The sequence below is a fragment of the Aethalodelphis obliquidens genome, unplaced genomic scaffold, assembly GCF_003676395.1.
Source record: "Aethalodelphis obliquidens isolate GAN/ISIS:26980383/991018 unplaced genomic scaffold, ASM367639v1 scaffold22, whole genome shotgun sequence".
Taxonomy (NCBI): domain Eukaryota; kingdom Metazoa; phylum Chordata; class Mammalia; order Artiodactyla; family Delphinidae; genus Aethalodelphis; species Aethalodelphis obliquidens.
In genome coordinates, this window is record NW_020837966.1 from 24,997,717 (window position 1) to 25,022,087 (window position 24,371).

Consider the following 24,371-nt stretch of genomic DNA (forward strand, 5'->3'; position numbering starts at 1 on the left):
AGGCTTATGCATTCTTTCATTTTATCACCTGGCAGGGACAAATCTTGGGTTTTCATTTTAATAACTGAAAGAAAACGAATAATACACCTTCACGGGGAAAAGAGCCCACTGGAACTTTAACAAAAGGCACGTGAGTCACGTGAGCAGAAAGGGCGGTACGGGCTCCCGGAAGGTCGGTGGGCGGTAGAGGCTCCGGGAGCCCGGATGCAGGCCGGCCGCTGAGGTCGAGGCAGGCGTTTCTGAAGGGAGAGCCACGCCAACCGTGAGTTCTTGTAACTTCTTTGTTAAACTCTAGTGATATTTCTACTGTTCTCACACAAAGTTAATGAGAGTGCTGCCTAGAGTTCGGTTCTTTCGATCTGAGCTGAATAGAGTTGTCTAGTCTGGCTTAAGAAACTGACTTTCTTTTTCATGGTATAAGTTCAACCAGTTCCTACGCAGTTGTTCAGGACACAAAGATAAACAGGGCCGCCTTCTCGGTTTCGGAGTGTTTCTCCTTTAAAGGAGACAGAAAATTTTTAAATAAGAAGTGATAAAATAGAACGCAACAGAAGGTACTTGGGGAACATAGACTTCCTGGTGGCAAAGAGCCGAGATTTCGAAGCTAAACTGTCTACAAGATGGGGGGGGAAAAAAGATTGAAAGGGCTTGTCCATCAGAGAAAGCTTCAGCCGCGGCTTGGACGGATGAGGGACAGGGTAGTTGTGATACAGGGGTGCTTCCCGGGGACGTGGCTGGAGAGCTACAGAGAAGCCAAGTCAGAGGGGACTTTGTTTTAAAAGGAGCTTGAGCTTGAAGGTGCTGGAGTTATTTAAGGGTTTTGCGCAGGGGTGACACAGGTAGATGTGCTTCTGCTGAGATGCTTCAAAGTAATACCGGAGGCCAGGATACTGAGAGGCTGCTGCGTTGGTCCTAGCTGAGAGATAATGCAGACAGTAGTGTGGACAAAGAATGAGAATGTCTGGGGGGAAAATGAGAAATGTGCTCCTGTTCAACGTGCAGACAATTCACTGTCAATTCTGTTCGGCGTTTCTCGTTCTGAACTGCATTTACATTCATATCTGTTACCTAAAAGGGGGATACTGTGGGGAAAAAACACCGTTAATTCTTTAACAAGAAATAGTTTTTGAAAAATTGGTACCCTGGAACTTGGTCTGTAGGCTGTGGAAGCAGGAATAGCTGCACAGGGGTCGTCACGGAGACCCTTGAGCTGACACGAAGTCCTATTCTAATTAGGTTTTTCACCTTTAGTCGTGCGCTCAAAGACTGTTTTTCAGTTCTCCGTTCGCGCTTCCAGATATCTACTTTTTCTTTAACAAATTAGCACCTAAGGATTGTTAATTCCACCAGCAGATGGGCCTGACACATACAAGCCTCCCCCATGAAAATGTTTGGATTTTTAATCAGGATGTTCTCGGCCCACACGGAGTTCCTCCCCAGACTGCATCAACAGCTTCAGGCCTTAAGGCATTTCAATGAGGCTCAGGTGGCTGAGCTCTTGGCAAACTGCCCTTCCCCCTCTGGTCTCCCCGGCGCGTCCCCTGCCGAGCTCAGCGCATCGCAAACGCTAAATTTCAGATGGGGCTGAAATCGTTATTGGAAAGGCTGTCGTTCAGAACCACTGTTCTGAGCCTGTGACCATGAAGGCTCTTGGGAGGGAGGTGGCCATCCACCGTGTCCTGGTGGAAGATGGGAAGAGGTGGGTGCTTGTATCTCATCAACCTGCTGACGAGGGTATTTGCTGTGAAGCGTTCACACTCTGATTTGCCATGACAGGGCAGTGAAAACAGGACACACCACTCAAAACCCAAGTCCTTTTGTATAGTAATTTACACATTGTAGCGTAGTCACATCATCAGCAGAAAGAGGCCCAGGCTCCACCAGCCAGATGGCCAGGCACACGCGAGCCTCCTGGTTATTTCCGATCATGTTCTCACTAGACACCCGTCTTCCTCTCCGTGCTTTCAATTTAGACCTTGATGATCTCTACCAGATAGCATTCAGTTCCAACTGTTTGCAAGGAACTGTGACGGGGTGGGAAGAGGGTTTAAGAGGGTCCAAGAAGCATTGATCCCTTCTAAGAGTCAGGGACTGTCCCAGAGGCTGCAGATGAAAATGCATTTCACATGAGCCCCATCGTCCTGGATGGCCCATCCTATAGGGCAGCCGGTGGAAGAGGGGGGCTGAGGCCCAGAACGAGGCCCCAGAGGCAGGATCAAGCAAACTCTGCTTTGGAAGGTTTCACGAAGGAGGAGGCATGGGGTACGCGTTCCCAAAGACTGAGTGTGAGTTCCACAAGGCAGAAAAGGAAGGGCCTAACCCTCTAGGGAGACACATGGGCTGCTCTCTGCTGCCTGACACTGATATCCCCAAATCAGGCAGTGGGTCGGACTCAGTACCGGGGTGACGGCTGCTACTGAGGTGGAGGCAGGTGGGTGTGAAGCCAGCACCTCACCAAACAGAAAGAACTGGGCACGGCTCTCTCCTTGTCCAGCCTCCTCGGCAGAGGCCGTTTTCACAGTCCTAGGTTTCCGGGCCCCAGTTTCAAAGAGATCACATGTGGAGTAATAAGTCGAAAAAGGGGTAGGGTTTTTGTTGTTGTTGTTGTTGGTTTTTTTTGCAGGGCTTTGCCTGCAACAAAACAGTTGGTTTTCAAAGTTTGATATTCAGTGGAATCACCTGGAGCAGCTGTTCTCAAAGTGGGATCAGGAGACCAGCATCAGCGTCACCTGAGAGCTTAGGGGAAAGCAGATTCTCAGGCCCACCGGACCTCCTCGGTCACAGGCTCTGATCTGCTTTAATGACCCCGCCAGGTGATTCTGATGTGCTCAAGCTTGAGCATGCTTAACCTAAGTCTCCTACAGATTCCTCACCACCATTCACAGAGCCTCTGCATCAGGTGATGAGATATTTTGCCAGTCATTGCAGCCGTGCCCTCCTGGTCCCACCCCCTAAGCAGGCTTCAGCTTGTTTCCTAACCGTCCCCTCCACATTTCCGGGGTCACTAGTGCCTGTATTCAGCCCCTCAGTATCCATTTCTTATCTAACATGCTCTCTGAGCCGCAGTGATTGCATCTGTCAGACAGGGGCAATCGTACCATGTGGGCTTCTCAGGATTAGAGGTGATGTCTGGGAGGCGTGTGGTGCAGCTCCTGACATTTGGTGTCTTAGCTCAGGCTGCTGTAACGAAGCACCACAGTCTGGGGGGCTTATAAACAACAGAAATTTATTTCTCACAGTTTTGGAGGCTGGAAGTCCCAGATCAGGGTGTCAGCATGCTGGGGTTCTGGTGAGAGTCCTCTTCCTGGTTGCAGAAGGCCAACTTCTCATATCATCACATGGGGGAAAAACTCTTTGGGATCTGTTTGTAAGAGCACTAATCCCATTCATGAGCATCCCAACCTAGTCACCTGCCTAAGGTCCCACCTCCATATACCACTACATTGAGGTGTAGAGTTTCAACACGTGAATGGGGGGTGGGGCGCATTCAGTCCATAACTCTTGGAAATAGGCAGTAACTGACAGATGCCAGACTGCTGTGCCTACTATCCTGGGCCCAGGTCCCTGCTATTTGCAGTGGATGGTTATCAGAAAAACAACCCCTGGGGACTTCCCCAGTGGTTAAGAATCCACCTGCCAGTGCAGGGGACACGGGTTTGAGCCCTGGTCCGGGAAGATTCCACATGCCGCGGAGCACCTAAGCCCGTGTGCCTAGAGCCCATGCTCCGCAGTGAGAAGCCTGCGCACTGCAGTGAAGAGTAGCAACCAAAAAAAAAAAAAGAAAGAAATTAAAAGAAACACAACCCCTGGAAGTATTTGGTAGTCAACATGCCCCATTCCTCGATCAGACTGACTAAATCAACTATGAAAAGCATGTAAAGAGTCTGCCATGGTGGAGGTTTGTTCTGAGCACTGTGACCTTTCCCTGTTCTAAGCTTCCTGCTCCAGGGCCGTGTACAATCAGCACCGTTTGGATCCCTTCAAGTACCAGCTGTCCCTCCTAACCCCTCTCTGCCCTGGCCACACCTGTACTTGGTTCTACCTGTAGCCCATGGCCCATCGCGGGGGCCACCGATCTAGTTGCAGACTCATACGGGAGGATGTTAGAGGAGGAATTCCTGTCTAGATTGGCATGTTTGTTGGGATACCTGTAGGACCCCTTCCAAACCTCCAAGGCTAGCGCTGACCCAGCACTACTTGACCAGATGCCCAACAGGTTGCTCTGAAGTCTTTGCAAGCAGACGTCTTTTCAGAAAATTCATTCCTAATTAAGTGATCCCCTTCCAACACAATTCCACCCAATGCCTTTCTCAGTATATTCCCAGAATATCAAGGCCGGCTTTGAGAATATAATCCTGTCCCCTCCTTTGGTATGGACTGATACGTTAGCTTCTTAGGTTTTGAAATTAGTTTGCCTCAAATGATGCTAACTTGATTGTGCCCGTAGAGCTTGAGATTCTCTCTCTCTCTGTCTCACACACACACACACATACACATACACACACACACACACACACAAACACACACACACACTACTTGAAAGAAAAAGTATTCCCGAACTCAGAATAAAAGCACCATGGCTCCCACTTGCTATAGGGAAGACAGTCTTCAATCCAAGTTCACTATTCACTCCAGGATGGTGCAAAATGCTTTCTTCCTGAGATTTTAGCTGATCGTTACCGTTGGCAGTTGAACCAGTCAACGTGGCACTACCAGAGTAAACACAGTTGATGTTAGCCTTAATAACTGTCTCTCGTGCAGAAGTGTTTGAGGTGAGTGATGCAGATCAGGAGGCTGGCAGGTGAGGAGGTGCTGCCCTGTGCAGAGATCAGACCTGGCAGGACAGTCAGATGAATCAATCAACCTGTGTGAGTTAGAGATTTGTCTGGGTGTTTTTCCCCTTGCAGCTAAATTGAGTGTTTGGTAAACTCCAAACTCCTCTTAGCCAAGAAACAGTTGTTCCCATTCTTATCCCCGGGGCTCGTGAGTGTGAGTTGGTTTTGACAATGCTCCGGGGACAGTCAAAACACGGAGTCCTCCAGGGTCTCAGATCCAGCCTCCTCCGCATAGCTTATGACTTCAATTTGTGTTTCACTGGAACCAGTTTTCTGCAAAACAAATCATCCTTCCTTAGATGTCTTCTAGAGAACTTTCTGAGTCTTTGAATTTCTTTACAATTGGTTTCAAGTCACTTTTGCTTATGAAAATAGTAAATGGTCACTGAAGAAAGTACGGAAAATAAGTAGGAAGAAAACCAAAAAATACCGATCAACTTAACTCCCAAGCACAGCCCACTGTTTGTCTTCAGCCCTTTTTTCTAGATAGAAAGTTATCTTTACAGTTATACGAAGAGCTTTCTAAGTGGATTTCTTTCCACATAGCATCACATCTTATTTTAAATTCCATACAGCCAGCCCTCGGTATCCACAGGCTTCACACTTCTACATACTGGACCCGAGCGTCTGCAGGTGTTGGTGCCCGCTGGGCCTCCTGGAACCATGCTCCCTGCAGATGCTGAGGGATGACTGTATGTTCTTTGGCTGCTCATTTTGAATAGTTCCATTGTATGCCATCCACAGTTGACTATAGTCTTCCCTGAAATAGAGGTGTTATGTCCAATTTTGGCTGTCATAGATAATGCTGGTATTAATTACAAAATTCATGACCAAAAAAATACCTTCTGTAAGAGATTGTATTCCTTGACCCCCTTTACTCATTCAGCACATCTTTTTCATATTTTTTTAAGTGAAGTATAGTTGATTTACAGTGTTGTACCAGTCTCTGCTGGACAGCAAAGTGACTCAGTTGTACACATATATATTATTTTTTTATATTCTTTTCCATTATGGTTTATCACAGGATATTGAATATAGTGTCCTGTGCTATACAGTAGGACCTTGTTGTTTATCCATCCTATATACAGTAGTTTGCATCTACCACCCCCAAACTCCCAGCCCATCCCTCCCCCGCACCCCGCCCCTGACAGCCACAAGTCTGTTCTCTATGTCTCTGAGTCTGTTTCTGTTTTGTAGATAGGTTCATTTGTGCCATATTTTAGATTCCACATATAAGTGATATTATATGGTATTTGTCTTTCTCTTTCTGACTGACTTCACTTAATATGATAATCTCTAGTTGCATCCATGTTGCTGCCAATGGCATTATTTCATTCTTTATGGCTGACTAGTATTCCATTGTGCTGTATATATGCACCACATCTTCTTTATCCATTCATCTGTCGATGGACATTTAGATTGTTTGCATGTCTTGGCTATTGTGAACAGTGCTGCTGTGAACACAGGGGTGCATGTATCTTTTTGAATTATAGTTTTGTCCAGGAGTGGGATTGCTCGATCATATGGTAGTTCTATTTTTAGTTTTCTGAGGAGCCTCCCTACTGTTTTCCATAGTGGCTGCACCAACTTACATTCCCACCAACCATGTAGGAATCATTCCACACTTTTGTTTTTTTGGCTGCGCTGGGTCTTAGTTGCAGCACGGGGGATCTTTCCTAGTTGCGGCACGTGGGCTCCCAGTTGCAGCATGCATGTGGGATCTAGTTCCCTGACCAGGGATTGGACCCGGGTCCCCTGCATTGGGAGCGTGGAGTCTTAACCACTGCACTGCCACGGAAGTCCCAGCACATTTTTTGCACTGGACACCACGTGATGCATTGAATACGCAGTGATGAACACGGCACCTGTGCTCTCTGCCGTATGTACTTTTAATAGGTTGTTGTCTACTTAATCTCGGAAGGAACCCTCTCCGGTTACCAGCGTAGAAACAAAGAATGGCTGGAAACCAGTCTGTAACCAATGGAAAGCTGAGAATAAGAGTTTTTTTAGTGAGTCTTTTTTATCACTAAAAAGCTCATCCCCCTGCTTCCTCCCTCCCTCTCCTGCCACCAGAACCTGTGTCTTGAACGTTACAGAACAATTTCTGACTCAGGCCTGGACAAGCAAAAACATGCTTAACAGCCTCTCTGGGTTGGCAGCTACCCTCTGAACCCCAGGATTCTGGGTACCAACATCAAGCTTAGAGGTATGAGCGGTGATGAAAAGCAGAGGGTTTCCTTTCCCACCAGGGGGAGGCTTCCCGGCAGTTTGCCCATAACTCTAATGGGCCCCCTCGTTGTCCTTGTAGCAAAGGCCCCAGAAGTGGGTTGCACAGGCTCTGCCTTTGAAGGTACAGGCTGGCCCAGCACGTGGCCCAGCTGTGGTCAGCTCTGTACTGAGGCACCTACTCCTCCAGGTGGAGGTGGTAGAACTGAGGGCAGGAGGTGACCCTTCGTTTCCCCAGTTCTCCCCACTCTCCCCCTCCACGCTGCGGCCCTCCCGCCCCACCCCATCCCTCTCACTGATCTGGTTTTCCTGACCCGCTGCAATGTGAGGAGAGTGCGTTGTCCGGAAGAGCTTGGCCGTGATGGGTTTTGACATAAATCCTTTGCTTATTCTGAAACCAGCCTGTCTACCCCAAGAGTTGTTGTTTTGCACACATGACTTGATGGTTTTTTTTTTTTTTTTTTTTTTTTTGGCTGCATCGGGTCTTGGTTGTGCGGGCTCTGTAGTTTGCGGCACACAGGCTCTCTAGTTGAGGCGCTGACCTCAGTAGTTGTGGCGCTGGCTTAGTTGCCCCGCGACGTGTGGGATCTTAGTTCCCCAACCAGGGATCAAAGCCACGTTCCCTGCACTGGAAGGCGGATTCTTTACCACTGAACCACCAGGGAAGTCCCCATGACTTGATGTTAATTAACAGCAAACCGCAGACTTACCCAGTAAGCTGTTAAGCCAGTTTCTTTTACCAACCTCAGAATGTGCAAGGAAATCTTTGGGGGCTGTGAAGGGAAATGAGATACCAGCACTAAAATGTGCTGTTAAGAGGCTGGGTCAGATGACTTGAGTCTGCTGCTTAAACCACACGTGCTTTCCAGGCATGCATGTGCCAGATCCAGGAGGGATCCACGGCACGAATTCACAGGAAGAGAAACAAGTTTCACCGTGGGGCACACTTTCCTTCCAGAAAAGCTACGGGTTAACAAGAGCAAGCCGGCAGTTCTCCTGATAAAGGAGACCACAAGGGTGGAACTGAGGGTAGGGGTGACTCTTGGGCCAGCCTCGATTCTCCGCTTCAGTAGGTCAGAAACTGTCATCCGCTAAATCATCCCAAACACCCGAACTGCAAACTCTAAAGAAAGGTCACCTCTTACTGCCGTGATGCATTTTGGTGAGTGAGTGATCGACCCAAACGCCCCTACAACCAGTCACCAGTTAACTCATCCTACCATGAGTAACTTTATCAGAGAGAAAATGAAATTTGTTAAGAAAATTGCTTGATGAGGGTCTGCAGGCTGCAGCCTGTGGGCTGAGTCTGGCTCATTGCCAGATTTTGTAAATAAAGTTTTATTGGCCAGAGCTATTTGCATATTGTCTGTGGATGTTTTCCCCCTACAGTGGCAGTGTGATAAAGCATCTGGCCCTTGAATGTTTACTATCTGGCTCTTTACAGAAAGTCGGCTGGCCCCTGATCTAAATAACCATTCAATTTAAGGACAGATTTAACAAGCAACCTGCAATACACTGAACATCCCAAGACCTTGCTGACAAAAATTAAAGAAAACCTACAAAAATAAGTTGAGATGTCACATTTACAGATCGGAAGACTCGTTATGTTTAAGATGTCACTTCTTCCCAAATGCACCTATAATACAAGACAATCCTGATCCCAGCAGCTTTTTTTGTTGAAATTGATAAACTGGCTCTAAAATTTATGTGGAAATAAAAAGGACCTAGAATAACCAAAACAACTTTGAACAGTCATGTTTGGAAGCCTTACACTACCTGGCCTCCAAGTTTACAATAAAGCTCTAGTCATCAAGACAGTATTATATTAGCATAAAGATAGACAAATAGATCAATGAAACCTAATAGTCCAGAAATAGACACAGATATACATGGACAACTTATTTTCAACAAAGATGCCAAGGCATTTCACTAGGGAAAGGATGACTTCTACCATGTGATGCTAGAACCATTGGATGCCATTGGTAAGTGAGCATTCAGTTAAGCCTAAGTGCTCTGAATGGTTAACAGCGCCTAAGAAAACGTATTTGGGGAAATCAGTTGCCTTTTCTATGGTTCTTTATACTAAGGAACTAGGAAAAATCCCTCTGAAAAACTTTACTGATTGGGGTACCCATGTGTAGAAACATTGATTGTTAGAACGTCAGAGATAAACAGGTCATTGGACCATCACATCTGTGCCCCTTACTGTGCAGAAATGGAAGTCAGGGCCCATGGGGTTGAAGGAATTGCCCAAGGTCTGGGTGATAAGAGCTGGGTGATAGAAAATAAAAGTTCAGGTCTGACTGGTGAGGACACTCATAACTGAGTAGGACCTTTGCAATATTCAAAGACTGTAATGAACATATATTAAAAGAAGAGCAGAATGACAAAAGCAACCTGAAGGCACCTGGCCTCCTGGGTAAAGACCCTGCCTTGTAACGTGGAAAACGAATGACCCAGTGACAGATCCCTGAGGACCCAACCCTGGGCAGATATGACATGTTATAAGAACCTTCAATATTACCTCATAGTTGATGGTTACAAAGAATTCTTTAATATTACTCTTTGGTGCCGGAACAGGTGGAAACACCTTGGTCCATAAGTGGCATCTGAAAACAGAGTGAAGGAGGGAAATAGATAAGCAAGAACAGCCTTTATTGTCCTTAAATATCTACTCTAAAACTTGACCTAGTTAATCCCTGGACCTGCTGTTTTGTGAATTCTAAATCTTCATTGACTAAGACTTCCAAATATCTACATTGTAATAATAGTTGAAGAGCTTGGTGGTACTGCAGGGCTCTGATGGGACTTCTGAATCATCCAAGGGAGACAAAATGACAATTGCTTCATGTTGGTGCGTTCTACCAGGCCTGATTTCTGAAAATGATGTACGTCAAGTGCGTGGGGCCCCAGGGTTACCCACGATGCTGGTAGGCAGCCTCTCCCCCTAGGCGCCAGCTCTCAGGGTTTACTGTCTTTTTCTTCTCCTTTGAGCTGCCAACCGCCCCCCAGCCTATAGATGCCATCTGATAAGACATTTATAATAGTGAAGCTGTTTAAAATAAAAGTCACTTTCTAAATTATGAAAAAGCTAATAAGATAGAACATGTTCTGCAGCCTCCTAAGTGGCACTCGGCCTTCCCGGACGCCAGAAGGGATGAGAAGTTTTTATGGGGCAATTTGCAAGCTCTAGGTTTGGCCACCAAATCTGCATGACCCTTCTACAATCTGTGTCTGACCTGGGAATGATCAGCCAGTAAGGGACTGTTTGACCGAAGGGCCAGGGTAGGAGTTGGTACCTCATAATTGGGGATCATAACACAGGAGGCACCATAGTGAGTTCAGCATCCAATGGGATGCCTTCCTTTACCAAAGAGTAAGAAGCATGCCCTGGGGGCTCAACAGAGGCAACCAAGTAGGGAATGGAAGGCAGGGAATCAAAAAAACACAAATGTAAAAACCTTCATAGAGGGACTTCCCTGGCATTCCTGTGGTTAAGAATCCACACTTCCACTGCAGGGAGCACGGGTTTGATGCCTGGTTGGGGAACTAAGATCCCGCATGCCACGCTCTGCAGCCAAAAAAAAATCCTTTGCGGAGATGAATAGACTGTCGGCAGATTCAGGAAGGGGGTATCTAACGACTGAAGGCTGTGTTGTGCTCTGTATCCAGTTTCTGTAAATCACCTGCTGTTTACCAGTTTTTTATTTGGTCCACACTCATCTTGGAAAGGCTGTCCAGGAAGACACAACAATGTCGTAAATTCCACCTGATAACAAGAACCCTGCATCCAGCGGATGCATGGCAAGAAGGTAAAAATCCAATATTTAGATCCCAGCGAAAGCACCCAAATAAAAAGAATACCTACATTCTGCAGATGAGTGAGAAAATTAACAAGATAAAGCAGACGGTTGCCATAACTGCAATAAGGAACCATTTTGTCCAGGGCTTCTGCTCATTGTTTCCTAATGGGAAAAAAAAAAAATCAGAACTAGAATCATCAGCAGAAAAGAGAGATGACTACACTAGGGCCAAAGGGGGCTTGGGTCAGAGTTCAAGGTGCTGGGTGATGCTGGGAAAGTAGCTTAACCTCCCCGAGCTTTAGATTTCTCATCTGTAAAATGGGGCAGGGTGGGCAGGGAGCATCCATCTCACAGAGTTGATACAAGAGTGAAATGAAATAACGGCAATGGCAATGAGGCCACTTTTAATCTTGAGGCATTATTTAATCAGTGAGCAGATATTTATGGAGTATATTCTAGGTAATATGCCAGCTGGATCTCGGAGCTTAGCAGCTTTTGGTGAGTACTAAGGTTTTTAGATGAAAAAGATGCAAAAACGTAAGCCTACTCAGTAACCTAATTGCAGTACAATCAAAACATTTTACAAAGTTGGACTTTTAGAGGAAGTACAGTGTGGGATAATACTCATAGTTCACAACAAAGGTATCAGACTCTGTTGTAAGTTTACAATCTGAATTATCCTCACAACACCTCTTACGTTTATACCTGTTGTTCACAGATGAAAACGTAGATGCTAACTTGATTCCGTACAGAAAGTATAAATATGCCACATGCTGCCCGACTATCTAGTTAAATTTGCTTCTAATCTGTACTCAAGGATAGGTTCTTCTGTGGGCTTTGATGATAGCTTTGGGGTGTGTGTGATTTTTTTTATTAAGGTACTGGAAATACCTTCAAGAAAAACCCAAGGCCATTTACCAAATGGCGTTTAAAGGGTAACCTGCTTGCTAAACTGTCTGATTCATTTTTAGAGAAGAATGCAAATCTTGAGTTATCTCCCTGAATGCATGGGTCCTTTCTGTGTTCATTCATTCCTTTATTCACCCGTTTAGCCAATATTTACTGGGCTCCTGTTATGTGTGGGACGTTATACACGTTGCTGGGAGACAGTGTTAAAAGAAAGCATGTGAACCCTCCCTTCCTGCAATTGAGGGAAGAAGTCGATAAGCAAATAAAGACACAGATAATTTAGTGACAGCAGCTCTAAGTACAGAGGTGAGATACACACCACACCCCAGGAGAAGCAGGTCTTAATCCTTGGTTTGCCATTAACGGTTTCTATTATAAAATGAGAAGTGAATGTAAGTGGAATTTTCAAGTCCCTTGTAAAATATCTTAAGACTTCCAAAAGCCCCAAAATACTTAAAACTCACATCTTTCCAGGTATCAGGGTGGAGAGATGTCTCGAGGATTTAATGCTAGTGATTCCAATGTTGCCTTGATCTCGTGGCCTTTGTTTTTCTGGCCTCCTGAGAACTCTTAGTTGAGGTTTATCTTCTACCTCCCAAAAGCTTTAATCTCTCCTTCATCTCTTCCCTTCTGCTTTCAAATATTCATAGAGTCCTTTATCTTGAATAAGCCATTACTTTGCTCTGCCATCTCTCCCAACTATTATCCAATACCTCCTTTATTTCCCGGCCTCATTTCTTGAATAAGGGATTCAGGCAGCTTCCTTTTCCCATCTCAGAAAGCACTTTAAAAATTTGCTGGTGGCTTCCTCCTGGTTGAAGCCAAAGGACGGTCAGTTTCTTCTTCCAACTTTATTTTTCCTGACCTCCCTCCTGAATTCAGATTTGATGCTTGCACCCACCTGGAAACCAAGCCACTGGCTCCTTTACCCAAATATTCCTCTTCTTCAATATCATTTCCTTCCCCCCTTTCTAATTTCAACTGCCCCTCACCGCTCAGCCTTAACCCTTTGGTATTTTCCACTATGGTCTATTCTTTGAACTTTGAAATGTTTGTTGAGCACAGCTTCATCTTTTAATTCCATGGCATCCTCTCCCGAGTCTTTATCCCTGCCCAGCTCCCAGTCTGGATCTGAGACTGCCTGTAGGCAGAACCCACTGGGATGTGTCTCAAAGCTGACAACATTCAAAACCAAACTCACACCCTTCTTCACATCAAAACAACTTCCCTCAAAACTTCCCCATTCTGATCTCCCCTCTTGCAGGATCCCAGACTGGAATCCTTGGAAGGCACTTGGCTTCTTCTCATTCTCCGTAGCCCCTCCTTTCCTCATCCACTTGCTTTACACCAGTACATCACACCCAACCGTAAATGCAAGAGAACCAGCCATATGTATACACATATCCCCTCCCTTTTGTATTTCCCTCCCATCCAGGTCACCACAGAGCTCTGAGTAGAGTTCCCCGAGCTATACAGCAGGCCCTCACTAGTTATCTATTTCATACCCAGTGGCGTATATATGTCCATCCCAACCTCCCAATTCATCCCACCCCCCTTTCTCCCCACCACCGGTGTCCACACGTTTGTTCTCTACATCTGTGTCTCTGTTTCTGCTTTGCAAATAGGTTCATCTGTGCCATCATAAATGCAAGACATGCATGCTTTTGTGTCATGAGTTTGCCTAGTCTGGAAACCTGGCTTCTATTCTTAGCTTGTTGTGAAGGTGGCCGTTCTGGGCCTCAGTTTCCTCATCTGCAAATATGAGGAAGTTGAACTCTGACCCTTAAGAACGCTCTCAATGCAGCACATTTTTTAGTACCCCTGACCCAATCCACGGCATTGTCATTTGGTGTATACTGACCTCTCACAAAATTGACTTTAGGATATTTTCATTGGTGAAAGTTGGAAAGTTGTAGAAAAGAACAAAAAATAAAAGTTATCAGAAACCAGCAGTCACCAATAGCTTATCTTCTATACATGTTTTGACATTCCCTTTTTAGGTACCAGACACTCTGCAAAGTGCTCACCTTGCAATCTCACTTGAATTCTCACAGCAGTGCTTCAGGGTGGGCGCTGCTGTCCTAGTTTGATGGATGGAGGAGCTGTCGCAGAGAAGGGCGGAGGGGTTCAGCTGAGGACCACAGCTAGTAGCCGGGGGTGAAGCCCAGGACGTGCTGAGCAGCCGTGCTCTTAACCACGGTGCAGGGACCCCGTCCCACTGCCCACCACGCCCAAACCCAGGACCCACTGCATGGGCAGGCGCTTCATGGAACACATCCTAAACATTCCTCTGTCACGGAACACCCTCCCGAGCGCCCTCTTCCCGGCCGGATACCACTTCCCTCCTAGGCAGCCCTGTTTTGTTGTGGTGTCTCAGCTGTTGGGCATGGCTGGGTTTGCGGGCTGTGTCTGCAGTAGAAGGGGGCTGCCTTGTAAGATACCAGTCTTCCCGATGCTCCCTAGGCTCTAGCCAGGACCGAATCACTTTATTTAAAATCTCTGACCATGGCGTTGAAAAAGAAGTTTCATGTATTTATAGCTGTTTTACAAACAGGTGGTAGCCACACTTTGGCTCTCTGAGGCTCTGCTTTTCATCATTTTACAAACCTTTTATTTTCCCAAATCCCATAGACACTCACTGGTTCTAGGATTAGTATTCAGTTCTCTGGATTGTCACCGAGTGTCCCGTTAAACCTAGTTTTTACTGCCCTTGCACGTAGCTAATATAAAGAGCAACTGGGACATACTACTACCGTGAAGTCAAATACCAGCTCGCTTCATTTCCCACTCTGATTTCCTGAATAAGGGAGTCTGCCTGCTTCATTGCCCCATCTCTGAAACTCACCGTAGTACACTCTGAACCATTATGCAAGTCCCCTAACAAGTACGTTCAGAATCTCTAGACTCATGTACATGGAACATAAATTTAGCAAGGGTTATGCCAAGTAGCAAAATGTTTCCTGTTTACAAGTAGGTTAAACAGGTGAAGCTTGAGTCCTGCAGAAAGAATGAGTGGTGTTATCAATATTATCAGGGTGGCACCCTGGGTCCCGTTGGTGTCTCAAATTGTGCAATTCTCTGCAGGCTGGTATGTCAGGTCCTGATAAAAGTGTCGTTCACTTCTGAGCGTGCTTACACAAATCTTTTCAGTTAAACCACTCTCTAGCTGTTCACTTGAGCGCTCACATTGATAAGGGAAGATTCTCTCTGAATTAACAAAACCTCTTTGGAGAGGCAACTGATTTTATTTCTTTCGATCAAAAAAAAAGTTAGTGGTGCATGCAAGGTACTATGTGGAAAGCAAAGTCACCGTCACTGCCTGGAGGGAGGGGGCACATGAGTCATTTCTCCCCACCTGGTTTCTGCAGTGTCCCACCTTGATCCGGAACTACTCCCCTACCACCACCTGAGAACAGAGCTAACCCCCCAGACAGCAGAGCCGAGGTCAGCTTTACTGCAAAGAAAACCTAAACTGGCAGGTAAATTCAGTGCAAGAAAAAGGTTCACATGTTCACTACCAAATGGAAATCGCTTGGGGATTATCTACCGTTAACGTTATTTATTAACGCAAAAACGAAGTTGAGAGTCAGTTATGTAAGTAAAATGAATTAAAGACAGCACCGCCTCTGATTTTAGTGAAGGTAGAACAGGGGTGCAGTTCCCACTGACAGTGTATATCCTTCCGGTCAAAATGATTAAGAATTTTAATTCTGTAAAAGTTGGGAGGCCCCTCGGTACATCATTAATTTGAATTTTGGGGTCTCTGACGTTGGACATTTTCTTAAGAACAAGCGTTTCAAGGTAACTTGAATCTTTTCTCTGACTCAAGAATGAGTTTTCTGCCATTAAAACGGAAGCCACGGATGTTTCTTTTCAAGAAATTGATGGGCGCCGCTGTTTGGTTATGCAGAGATGAGCTTTAGAAAGACGGAGTCGCAAAGCCTGTCCCGCCAAGGAGAAGAAGCCCTTCAGACTCTGCACCTCATTCTAGGATGTTCTCCCAATATTGACAACTTGGAGCATTTGGGAGCTCAGCTGTCTGGTTTCTTGGTGACCTCGGCTTCCTCAGTTTCTGACGTCTCAACCATTTAACCTTGACAATTAGCCAACTAATGAAAATTCTGCTCGTGCTGTATATCCCGGGAGTGTATGGTGGGAAAGGGACGGAGAGGGACGAATAGCTTGGTGGTTAAAGAGAATCAGGCCCTGGACCTCGTCCCAGCTCTGCCCTCAGAGCTTTGTCAAGTCATTTTCCTCCCGGTGCTGCAGCCCCACTTGTTCTAGAATTGTATGATCTTTGTAGTTCAGACTAATAACACTTAGAAGGTCGATTTGGTTTGGAGGCTTGTTCCACCCTTAAGCTGTTCATACAAGTATGACTTTTAGGGATTCCATGTAGCATTTGAATCTAGTTTCAGACTCAACAATAGGTTCTGCAGGAAAAGAGCTCAATAGTAAATTGATGGGGCTCTTCCAGTGAAGCAGCCCTACTCTGTTAAACCAGCAGGTGCTGGGAGGAGTTCTGAGGGCACTGACAGGGCTGGATAACCGAGAGGATGCAGGTGCATTAGTCTACAAAGCCTCCTGCACTTGTCTCTCTTTAGAGCGGGAGGCCGTGGCATCGTCTGTGAGGGGACCCGCCAAGCCGGTCACAGGCTCACAGTGCCAGCAAAAATCATAAGCAAGCCCTTTGGGTGGGCGAGCTTTCTAAGGCAGCTGTCAAGTGGATTGTGGGAGTTTTTTTTTTTTAGGGAAAAAAAAATCCCTTTACCTGATTTCGGGAGAGTGAAAGAGAGGGGTCGGCAAATGCAGCCTCAGTGGACAGAACATAGGTAGTCCAGGGCCCAGAGCAAAATGCACAAAACGTGTTCTGTGTTCATCTGGGGAAATTGGGCTCAATGACCCAAAATATGGAAAGGACATGGAGATGCTTGGGATGGGGGGGCGGGTGTGTAGGTGTACCTTTGCGCACTCAGGATTCCCTAAGGGATCGCTGCCGTACTGCTGGTCTGCATTTGTCCCCAGTAGGACACGACCTGATGAAACTAAATAGAGAACCCTCTTCACCATCTTCTGCTTCTTTGCAGACTTTTGCACACAGCACAGAGAGGTGTGTGCTTTCTGGGGCCCTAGGCAACCCAAAACTTTCTTCCCTGTAAGGGGTTTGCTGGCCCTGTTCTACCAACCTGCTAAAGCAACTGAAAGCTGGCTGCAGAGGCTGCAGTCTTAACGTAGAAGTAAGAAACAGGTGAAGCGCTTTCGTCCTGGTTCGGCCGCTTACAACAGAGGTGACCCTGAGCAGGGAGCCCTCAGGAGCTTCCATCACCTGCTTTGCTCAACGGGGATAAGAACTGGCTGAGTTATTCCTGCAAAGTGATTGGCCCAGTGCTAGTTCATAGTAGGTGTTCAATGAATGTTATTATAACTGTGATTATGATTAAACACATCGTGTCAGCAGTAAGGCATCAAGATAATTTCCCTAAATCATGAAAGCCAGACTAAGATTGGAGCCCTTTCAGAATCCTCAGAAGGCAGAGTCATAAGCTCAGGCCTGGAGGGAAAGAAAACACCAGATATTCAAGACACTAGGGGGTAGGAGACGGCATAAAGCACGATGGTCCGCACCCTCAAGGAGGTTTGTATTAAAATGAACGCCATGGACAACTCGTAAGGGGGTATTTAGACTAGAGTAGCCTGAAGAGGTCAATGAAAATGTCCCCACTGCTTGGGCTCCACGGAGGCTGACCAGCTCATGAGCTGCAGGGCAACCCTTTCACTGCCGCCAGTCCCCACAGCCAGTCCTCCTGCCTCTGTCTCCCTGGCTGGCACTGTCACCCACAGGGTGACGAAGCACCACAGAAAGAGCATGGCGTGGACCCAGTCCTGTGGCTGTGTTCTAGGTCCGGGTCTGTCACTTCCTAGCTCTGTCACTTGGGGTAGTTCCTTAACCCCTCTGCGTCTCTTTGCTCATCTGTAAATTAGGAAAATCCTGTGTTTGTGAAGATACATGAGATAACATAGGTGAACACGCCAAGCACAGTGCCTGCCCCAAGAGGGGAGTCCCACCTTCCTCCCGTCATCTGGCGGGCCCACCTCGAGGCACAGGTCACGCGTGGCAGTCTGGTGTGGACACCACACCTCCAGGCGGCCGGGCCTGAAAGCACAGGGGAGCTCCCTGCTCCTCACATTTGGGGACAGAAGTTGAAGGCTCCCTGCTGGCCCGCCCTCAGGCCACGGCTACCAGCCTGGAAACCACAGGAGCCTGGGGAAAAGGAAACAGCGGATCAAAGCGGCCACCACATTTACCAACCCGGAAACCCCCCATTTACAAAGAAAACTCAGCATGGTCACAAGTTATATCCCCCTCAGGGAAGCCAGGTGGGTTTTGCAAGGTACTGACTGGGTCACCGTTTTATTCCTCAATCAGTTTTTGTCGCTAATGAGCCAGAAGCCCGCCATTTCTTCACAGAAGCTCTTGAATTTGCAAAATTCATTTGGAAGACCCAGGGAAAGCGGATCTGAGCTCTCTGCAGTGTCTCCCCTTCACCTTTCTCCTTCCTGGTTTTCTCCCTTTTTCACAACAGTGTGAGGACGTAGAAAGAAAGGTGGTGGCGAAAGGAAAAGAAAAAGCACAGGCGCGGAGTCTGAGGGTGGAGCCGGCAAAGTGTACAATGTAGGAGGTGGGCTGGAGGATCGCGAAGGTGACACCACGCCCTCCAGGTTTTGATTCCACATGCCCTGGGGCCGGTGTGCCGGGTTTCCTCACTCATTCACAGCCCATGAATGTCAAGTCCGAGGAAAAAGGCAGCAGAGTCTCCCTGTGGGACCCTTGCTTCCATCCCAGCCCCAGTTCTTACATCCCTCCCTGATTTTCTGCTTCCAACTCTTTTCATGAAGTCCTTACGGATTCTAGAATGTGTGATGTGACTCTAAGGCTTCCCCCACACACGCAAAGAAACTGTGACAGAAAGCCATGGCCAGGATTTCCTGTGAGTAACAGGTCTCGAGGAAGATGCCCCGAAAGGAAGCCGCCAGCCCGTGTCGACCTTGACCGCACAGCTGAGGCATCTGAGAAATGCGGTGAACTTTCCCCTACTCCCTGGGGTGTAAGTGCTATACATCTCAAGCCTAAAGCAATATTTTTTTTTTTTTGTAAATACATTTTAATTGATACCTGGTACCATCATCGAATAGATCCTGGCCTTCAGATACGGCCTTCAGTGATGTCAGGGCAAAACCCGATTTTGTTTGAGGGGCAGGGCCTGTGCTGGGGTTGGGGGGCGGGAAGACCTGTCACTGATACACCAGCAACACGGCTGGGTGGATGCATGTGTAACACTCTTTTCCACGGGGAAGGGCATTATTGTAGGAAACTTTGTTTTCATTATTCCTTGTTTCCTGCATGATATTTGAGCTTCCGGGAGGGGAGAGAGAAGAGAAGATGATGGACTTGAGAAAAGGAATATCTTCACTCAGACCAGAAACCACTCAGGAGACACCAGGTTTTGGTAAACAGGAGATGGCCCAGATAACAAGGGAGCAGAAGCGTCCGGAAGTTAAGAAAGTTGCAAAAGGAGGAAGAAGTGTGGAAAGTCAGCCCTTCAGATAAGGCAGAGAAGCCAGCTGAGGAAGGGCAGCTGATAACGAGGGCTGATAAGATGAAACTGCTCCTTCCATCTGAGAAGAAAAAAGAAGTATTCCATGTTCTGGAAATCCCAGCACAGGAGGGCAGCGTTTCAGGGCAGGTGAAGAGCACACTGTGGCTGGCTGGACCCCTGCTGGCTGCCCCTGTGCCTCTTGACTGTCCAGGGACCTTGCCAACTGGAGCAGGACAGCAGTCCTTTCTCCTCCGCCCTCCTTTTTCATCAGTCAAAACTTACTCATCTGGTGTCTCTCTCTTGATTCAATAACCCTGGGTGATGATGGGTTAATTAGTAAATTGAATCTATTCCAGTTTGCTAATTGACTCCTGTGTCACCTATTTGAGAATATTATCCATTAATAGCCACTTCTTGGCTGTTTGATAACTACTGAATTATTTAATATCTCTGGGCCTCCGTTTCCCTCAGATAAAGGAGGTGGACTTAATAATGTCTAACAAAGAGGTGATATGTGAGTCGGGCCTTGGTGTGAAAGTGGAAGGGGAGGGCTCCAGGGTGCCATTTTTAAGACAAGGAGTGGAGGAAGGATGTCTAGAGGAAATGAATGGAGCGGGAACCCTGCCTGGTAGGCTGCAAGCAGAGCATTATTATTGCTGCATCCTCGCGGGGTAAGGAAGAGCCATGTGGAATGTCCCAGAGGAGCCCGAGCTTCCTGTGATGTTTATTAATCATCCTGATGACAGTAGAGAGCCTGCATTTATTAAATTCACTAATGATCCTAAAGTGAGCGGGGAAGTCAATTCCAGAAAGGATGGATTTATAAGGTGCGTGGTAATATTAATCAGCTCATCTTCATGACCAGGCTGGCAGCAAATGAAATGGGATTTGCCGTGGATGATGGCAGTGAGGCACACCTGAGAGCAAATGATAATGAGCCCGGTTCCAAGCTAGGAAGCTGTTATTTAGAAAATAATCATGGGGCGCCAGCTCTACAGTGGAGAGTGAAAAATAAATTAAAAACAAGCTTAAAATAAACTCTCAGCACAGGTCACAATCTCTCAGCACTTCTGTCGGCGGTTGATGGGGGTAAGAGAACATGAAAGGCAGAGTAGGGAAGAACTTACAAGTGAGGAGACTCACATGTTACAGGTGAGGAAACTGAGACCCAGAGGGGTTAGAGGTGACTGACTAGGTCGGGGGCAGCCAAACTCTGACACACTGGTCACCACTCTGTCCCCTGCAGGGGTGACAACATGACCGCGCCTTCGGATGACTTAAATGTAACTTGAGATTCCCTCTCAACACAGCTGTGGAAGCAGTCTCCGATAACTGGGCTCATGAAATATTATCTCCACATCTCTAACTTCAGTCAAAGAGTTAGGCACTGGCAGAGCCACGACCAAAACCTAGATCTCCTGATTTGTCTCTCGCTTTCTTCTGCTCTCTAAGTTCTAAACTCTCAACAGACAACACTGATGAGAACTCAAAACCCAAACACTAAAAATCAGAACTGGCTCCGTAGCCAAGATTCCCACCTTGGTCTCCAAGTTAGTTTGAGGTCCTCACACAGAATTTAAAAAAAAAATAAACTCTGAAACTATATGCGCAGTGATGTTGGGAAGACACTCAGAAATGCCAATAATTGGGGGCCAATGAGTTTTCGGCCTTTGGGGAATAACAAAGCATTAGAAAAAAATCCACCAAATGCGGGTCAAGAAAATTAAGCTTCTGTCGCAGGCGTTTGAAGAAATGCATAGCCTTGTTGAAAATTCCCTGAGACGGATTCACGTTTCTTCTGCTGGTCCCCCTCTCGGGGCGTAGAGTGGATTTCGTCTGTGCAGATGAAGCGGTGTGGAAGGGGTGCCTGCATGTGGTGGGTCTGTTTGGTCAGGTTGGGGCCTGGACCTAGGGAGGAGGCAGGGGGGAGGGGGAAAGACTGGCTTTGGCAGAAACCTGAAGTAGGTGCAATTGGCCGGTTCTCAGTTCCTTTTGTCCTTTCTGCTTCCTCTCCCAGCAAGCCTCATGCTGGTCCTCTGAGTCCCAGTGCGGTGATGTGGTGGGCGTGCCATAAGGCTGTGCTGGTCGTGTCACACAGCTCTAGGGACTCCTTTCCCCTTTGGAAACTCAGCGACTCAGTAAGACCAGTCCCCTTGCAGACTCAGAACCCAGCTCCATTTCTCGGGTCTTTCCTTGTCTTTCCCAGTCTCCCTTGGAAATCTCCCTGCTATGCGTCTGGTCTGACTTACATCCACATGGGCCCATGGGTCACTGCCCAGGAGTGTCCTGCAGAGACACCCATTAGCCTAAGTGAATGAATGAAATGATAGAAAATCCTAGCATGTGCCGAAAGAAATCTCTCCTTAGGTACACCCTTCAGTGGAGCGTTAACTACCTCGTACGTTGAGGGACAGTGATATTCACGTGCTTGACCAGCCATAATCACAAAGTTAGCTACCAGGATCCCTTAAATGCATCTTTAACTTGTTCAGCTCTTTGCACCTTGCAGCGTCCCGGCCCCCATGCCATAGAGCTAAGGTCTCTGGTGCTGGCATCAGTCAACTTGGGTTTGAATTCCTTCTCTGCCACTTACTGGCCATGCAGAGTTAAGCAAACTGTCTAAACTTTCGAAACCTGTTTTCTCATCTGCAGAACAGTTTGGTGGATAGGATTAGTGAAGCTAGTGCATGTGAAGCACTTAGCACAGGGCTTGGAGGATAGTCAGCAATAAATGTTATCTGCTGTCGTTGTTGTTTGTATTTCACAAGAACCTGTGAGACAGGAGAGGTGGGTATTAATTACCTCCTTAGTCCTGGGAATCCACGGATGGGCAGACAGAAGTGATTTGTTCAAGGGTATGTAGTCAGTACGTGCTAAGGCTGGCATTAAACCTGAGTTTTCTATGGAAGACTCCAGAATTCTTCCCTCCTCTTCGTGTCCTTGTAGCTCTTATGCAGCACTTAGCCACATACGTCTGCATCCCCAGGCTGCATGTCTGTGGCACATACATGAGCTACACTAGCTGTTTTTTAACTGGCCAAGATACGCAGATAGTATCAAACACAGGGTGTGCATGTTCTAGCATCACGGTGCAAGGCCACCTCTCCAGGTTATGGAATTGCCATCTGACATAAAAGGAGAATGGAAATTTGCCCTTTCATTCAGAGCCACCATCATCACCCTTCTCCAGTCCCACAGACAGATACAATGATCATATTATTTGCCAAGTAAGCTAGTCAGTTTAATCATAAACAAAAACAGCTGCAGAACCAATGCAGGAGCCCAGGTGATGCCAGTCCTTGGGATTCTCTAGGTCTGTTACGCTGAGGGCCCAGGGCTGGATCCAGATTTTGTGGGCCCTGAGCTTATTCAGTTTTGGAATCTTCTTTATGAAATGAAACAAAAGTATAAATTCAGAATTAGGTATAGGAAAATTATAGAAATGGAGACCAGATTAGTAGTCGACGGGTTAGGAATGGAGGAGAGGAGAGAGGAATGAAAGTGCTTAAAAAAGGGCAAAAGGAAGGACCCTTGTGGTGACATATACACGAACCTGCACATGGGATAAAATTGCATAGAACTAACACACAAATGAGTAGATATGAAATCGATGAAATCTGAATAAGATCAGTGGGTTGTAGCAATGCCACTTTTTTGGTTGCCATATTATATTACAGTTTTGCAAGAAGTTAGTCTTGAGAGAAACTGAGTAAAGGCTACATGAGCTCTCTTGACATTATTCCTTATGACTGCGTATGAATCTACAGTTATTTCAAAACAAAAAAAATTAATTTGGTAAAACTGAATAGAAGTAGGACCAGATAATCTGGAAAAAAAAAAAAAGTACTAGACTTTGGAAGGGCTCTTGCTAGTGAGAAGCTGGAACACTGGAGCTTCATTGGCCTCATGGTAAATCCACTTCTGGTCAAAAAGGCAGCAGACTGACAGAGGATGAGGCTTAGTAGGGACATGAAAGCATTTCAGGACTCACAAGTGAAGGTGTACACTTTCCAGGAGGATCTCTTATAACTACAAGTAAGGTCATTTGCTTTAAAATAAACACGAGATACTCACCCACATAAATAGGCTGACTCCACTCACTGGAGGGTCCCACCGCTCTGCACACAGAGCTCACTGCTGCTCTCACTTGAATGGAATACTCAGAAATACCATCAATTACGGAGATGAATGTATTGGTCGTCATTTTTTCTGTCTAAATGGGAAAAAATATCATTGTAAGAATCCCTGGACACGCAATTTAAATTATGGCAATCATCAGGATGGGAGGTCGTATGTAAGTAATGTGACTCAGTATTCAGTGACCCATTTAAAATCAGTAAGACGCACATCGGTTAGTTTATTCTAGACCACTTCACTGTGAAGGTGTTGGCAGTCACCCTTAGGGGGAAAGCTATGTAGTAACCAAAATAAATAAAACAGGCAGTTGTAAGATCTAGATGATCCATCCGGGTCCAACTGATATTTCCAGACTGAAAGACTGGAGTGGCACATAGCAGAATGCATAACCTCCCTCATCTTGTCCCTGGATATTCTCTAATCACCTAACTAACAATATCACATGGCTTCCGCCATATTCAACAGGATCCAGCAAACTACAGTCTATGGCCAGTCTGGCCTGCTACCTGTTTTTGTAGGGACTGCAAGCTAAGAATGACTTATATATTTTTCAGTGTTCGAAAAATATAAAAAGAATATTTTGTGACTCATGAAAAGCACATGAAATTGAAATTTCAGTGTCCACAAACACAGTTACTCGAACGCAGTTGCACCTATTTGCTTGTATTGATGGCAGAGCTGAGTAATTGTGACAAAAACGGTATGATCTGCAAAGCCTCAAATACCTACTCTCTGGCCTTTTACAATGAAAGTGCGCTGATCCCTGATACAGTGTCTCACCCCAAGCCAGAGGGCAAGGAGCAAGGGATGGAGGGGGCATAAGGAAGCAGAAAGAGCAAAAGGACCTTGAATCTAGGAAGAAG

At 46.5% G+C, this 24,371-nt stretch overlaps 1 protein-coding gene across 6 annotated transcripts in view; it reads right to left on the reverse strand.

Moving 5' to 3' along the window:
* Positions 1–3,940: 3,940 nt before the first annotated feature.
* IL5RA (interleukin 5 receptor subunit alpha) overlaps positions 3,941–24,371 on the reverse strand; it is a 35,356-nt gene continuing 14,925 nt past the window's right edge. For 3 of the 6 annotated variants that reach the window (XM_027121430.1, XM_027121432.1, XM_027121431.1), the window contains 4 exons: positions 23,446–23,584; positions 10,930–11,026; positions 9,586–9,670; positions 3,941–5,108 (listed from right to left, as the gene is read on the reverse strand). In XM_027121430.1, coding sequence (XP_026977231.1) covers positions 5,022–5,108; positions 9,586–9,670; positions 10,930–11,026; positions 23,446–23,584 — 408 coding nt within the window. In that variant the 3' untranslated portion in view covers positions 3,941–5,021. Of the gene's footprint in view, positions 5,109–9,585; positions 9,671–10,929; positions 11,027–12,316; positions 12,585–13,800; positions 13,876–20,931; positions 22,143–22,590; positions 22,757–23,445; positions 23,585–24,371 lie in introns of those variants that run through there. The other 3 variants (XM_027121434.1, XM_027121433.1, XM_027121435.1) reach the window with 3 other exon arrangements.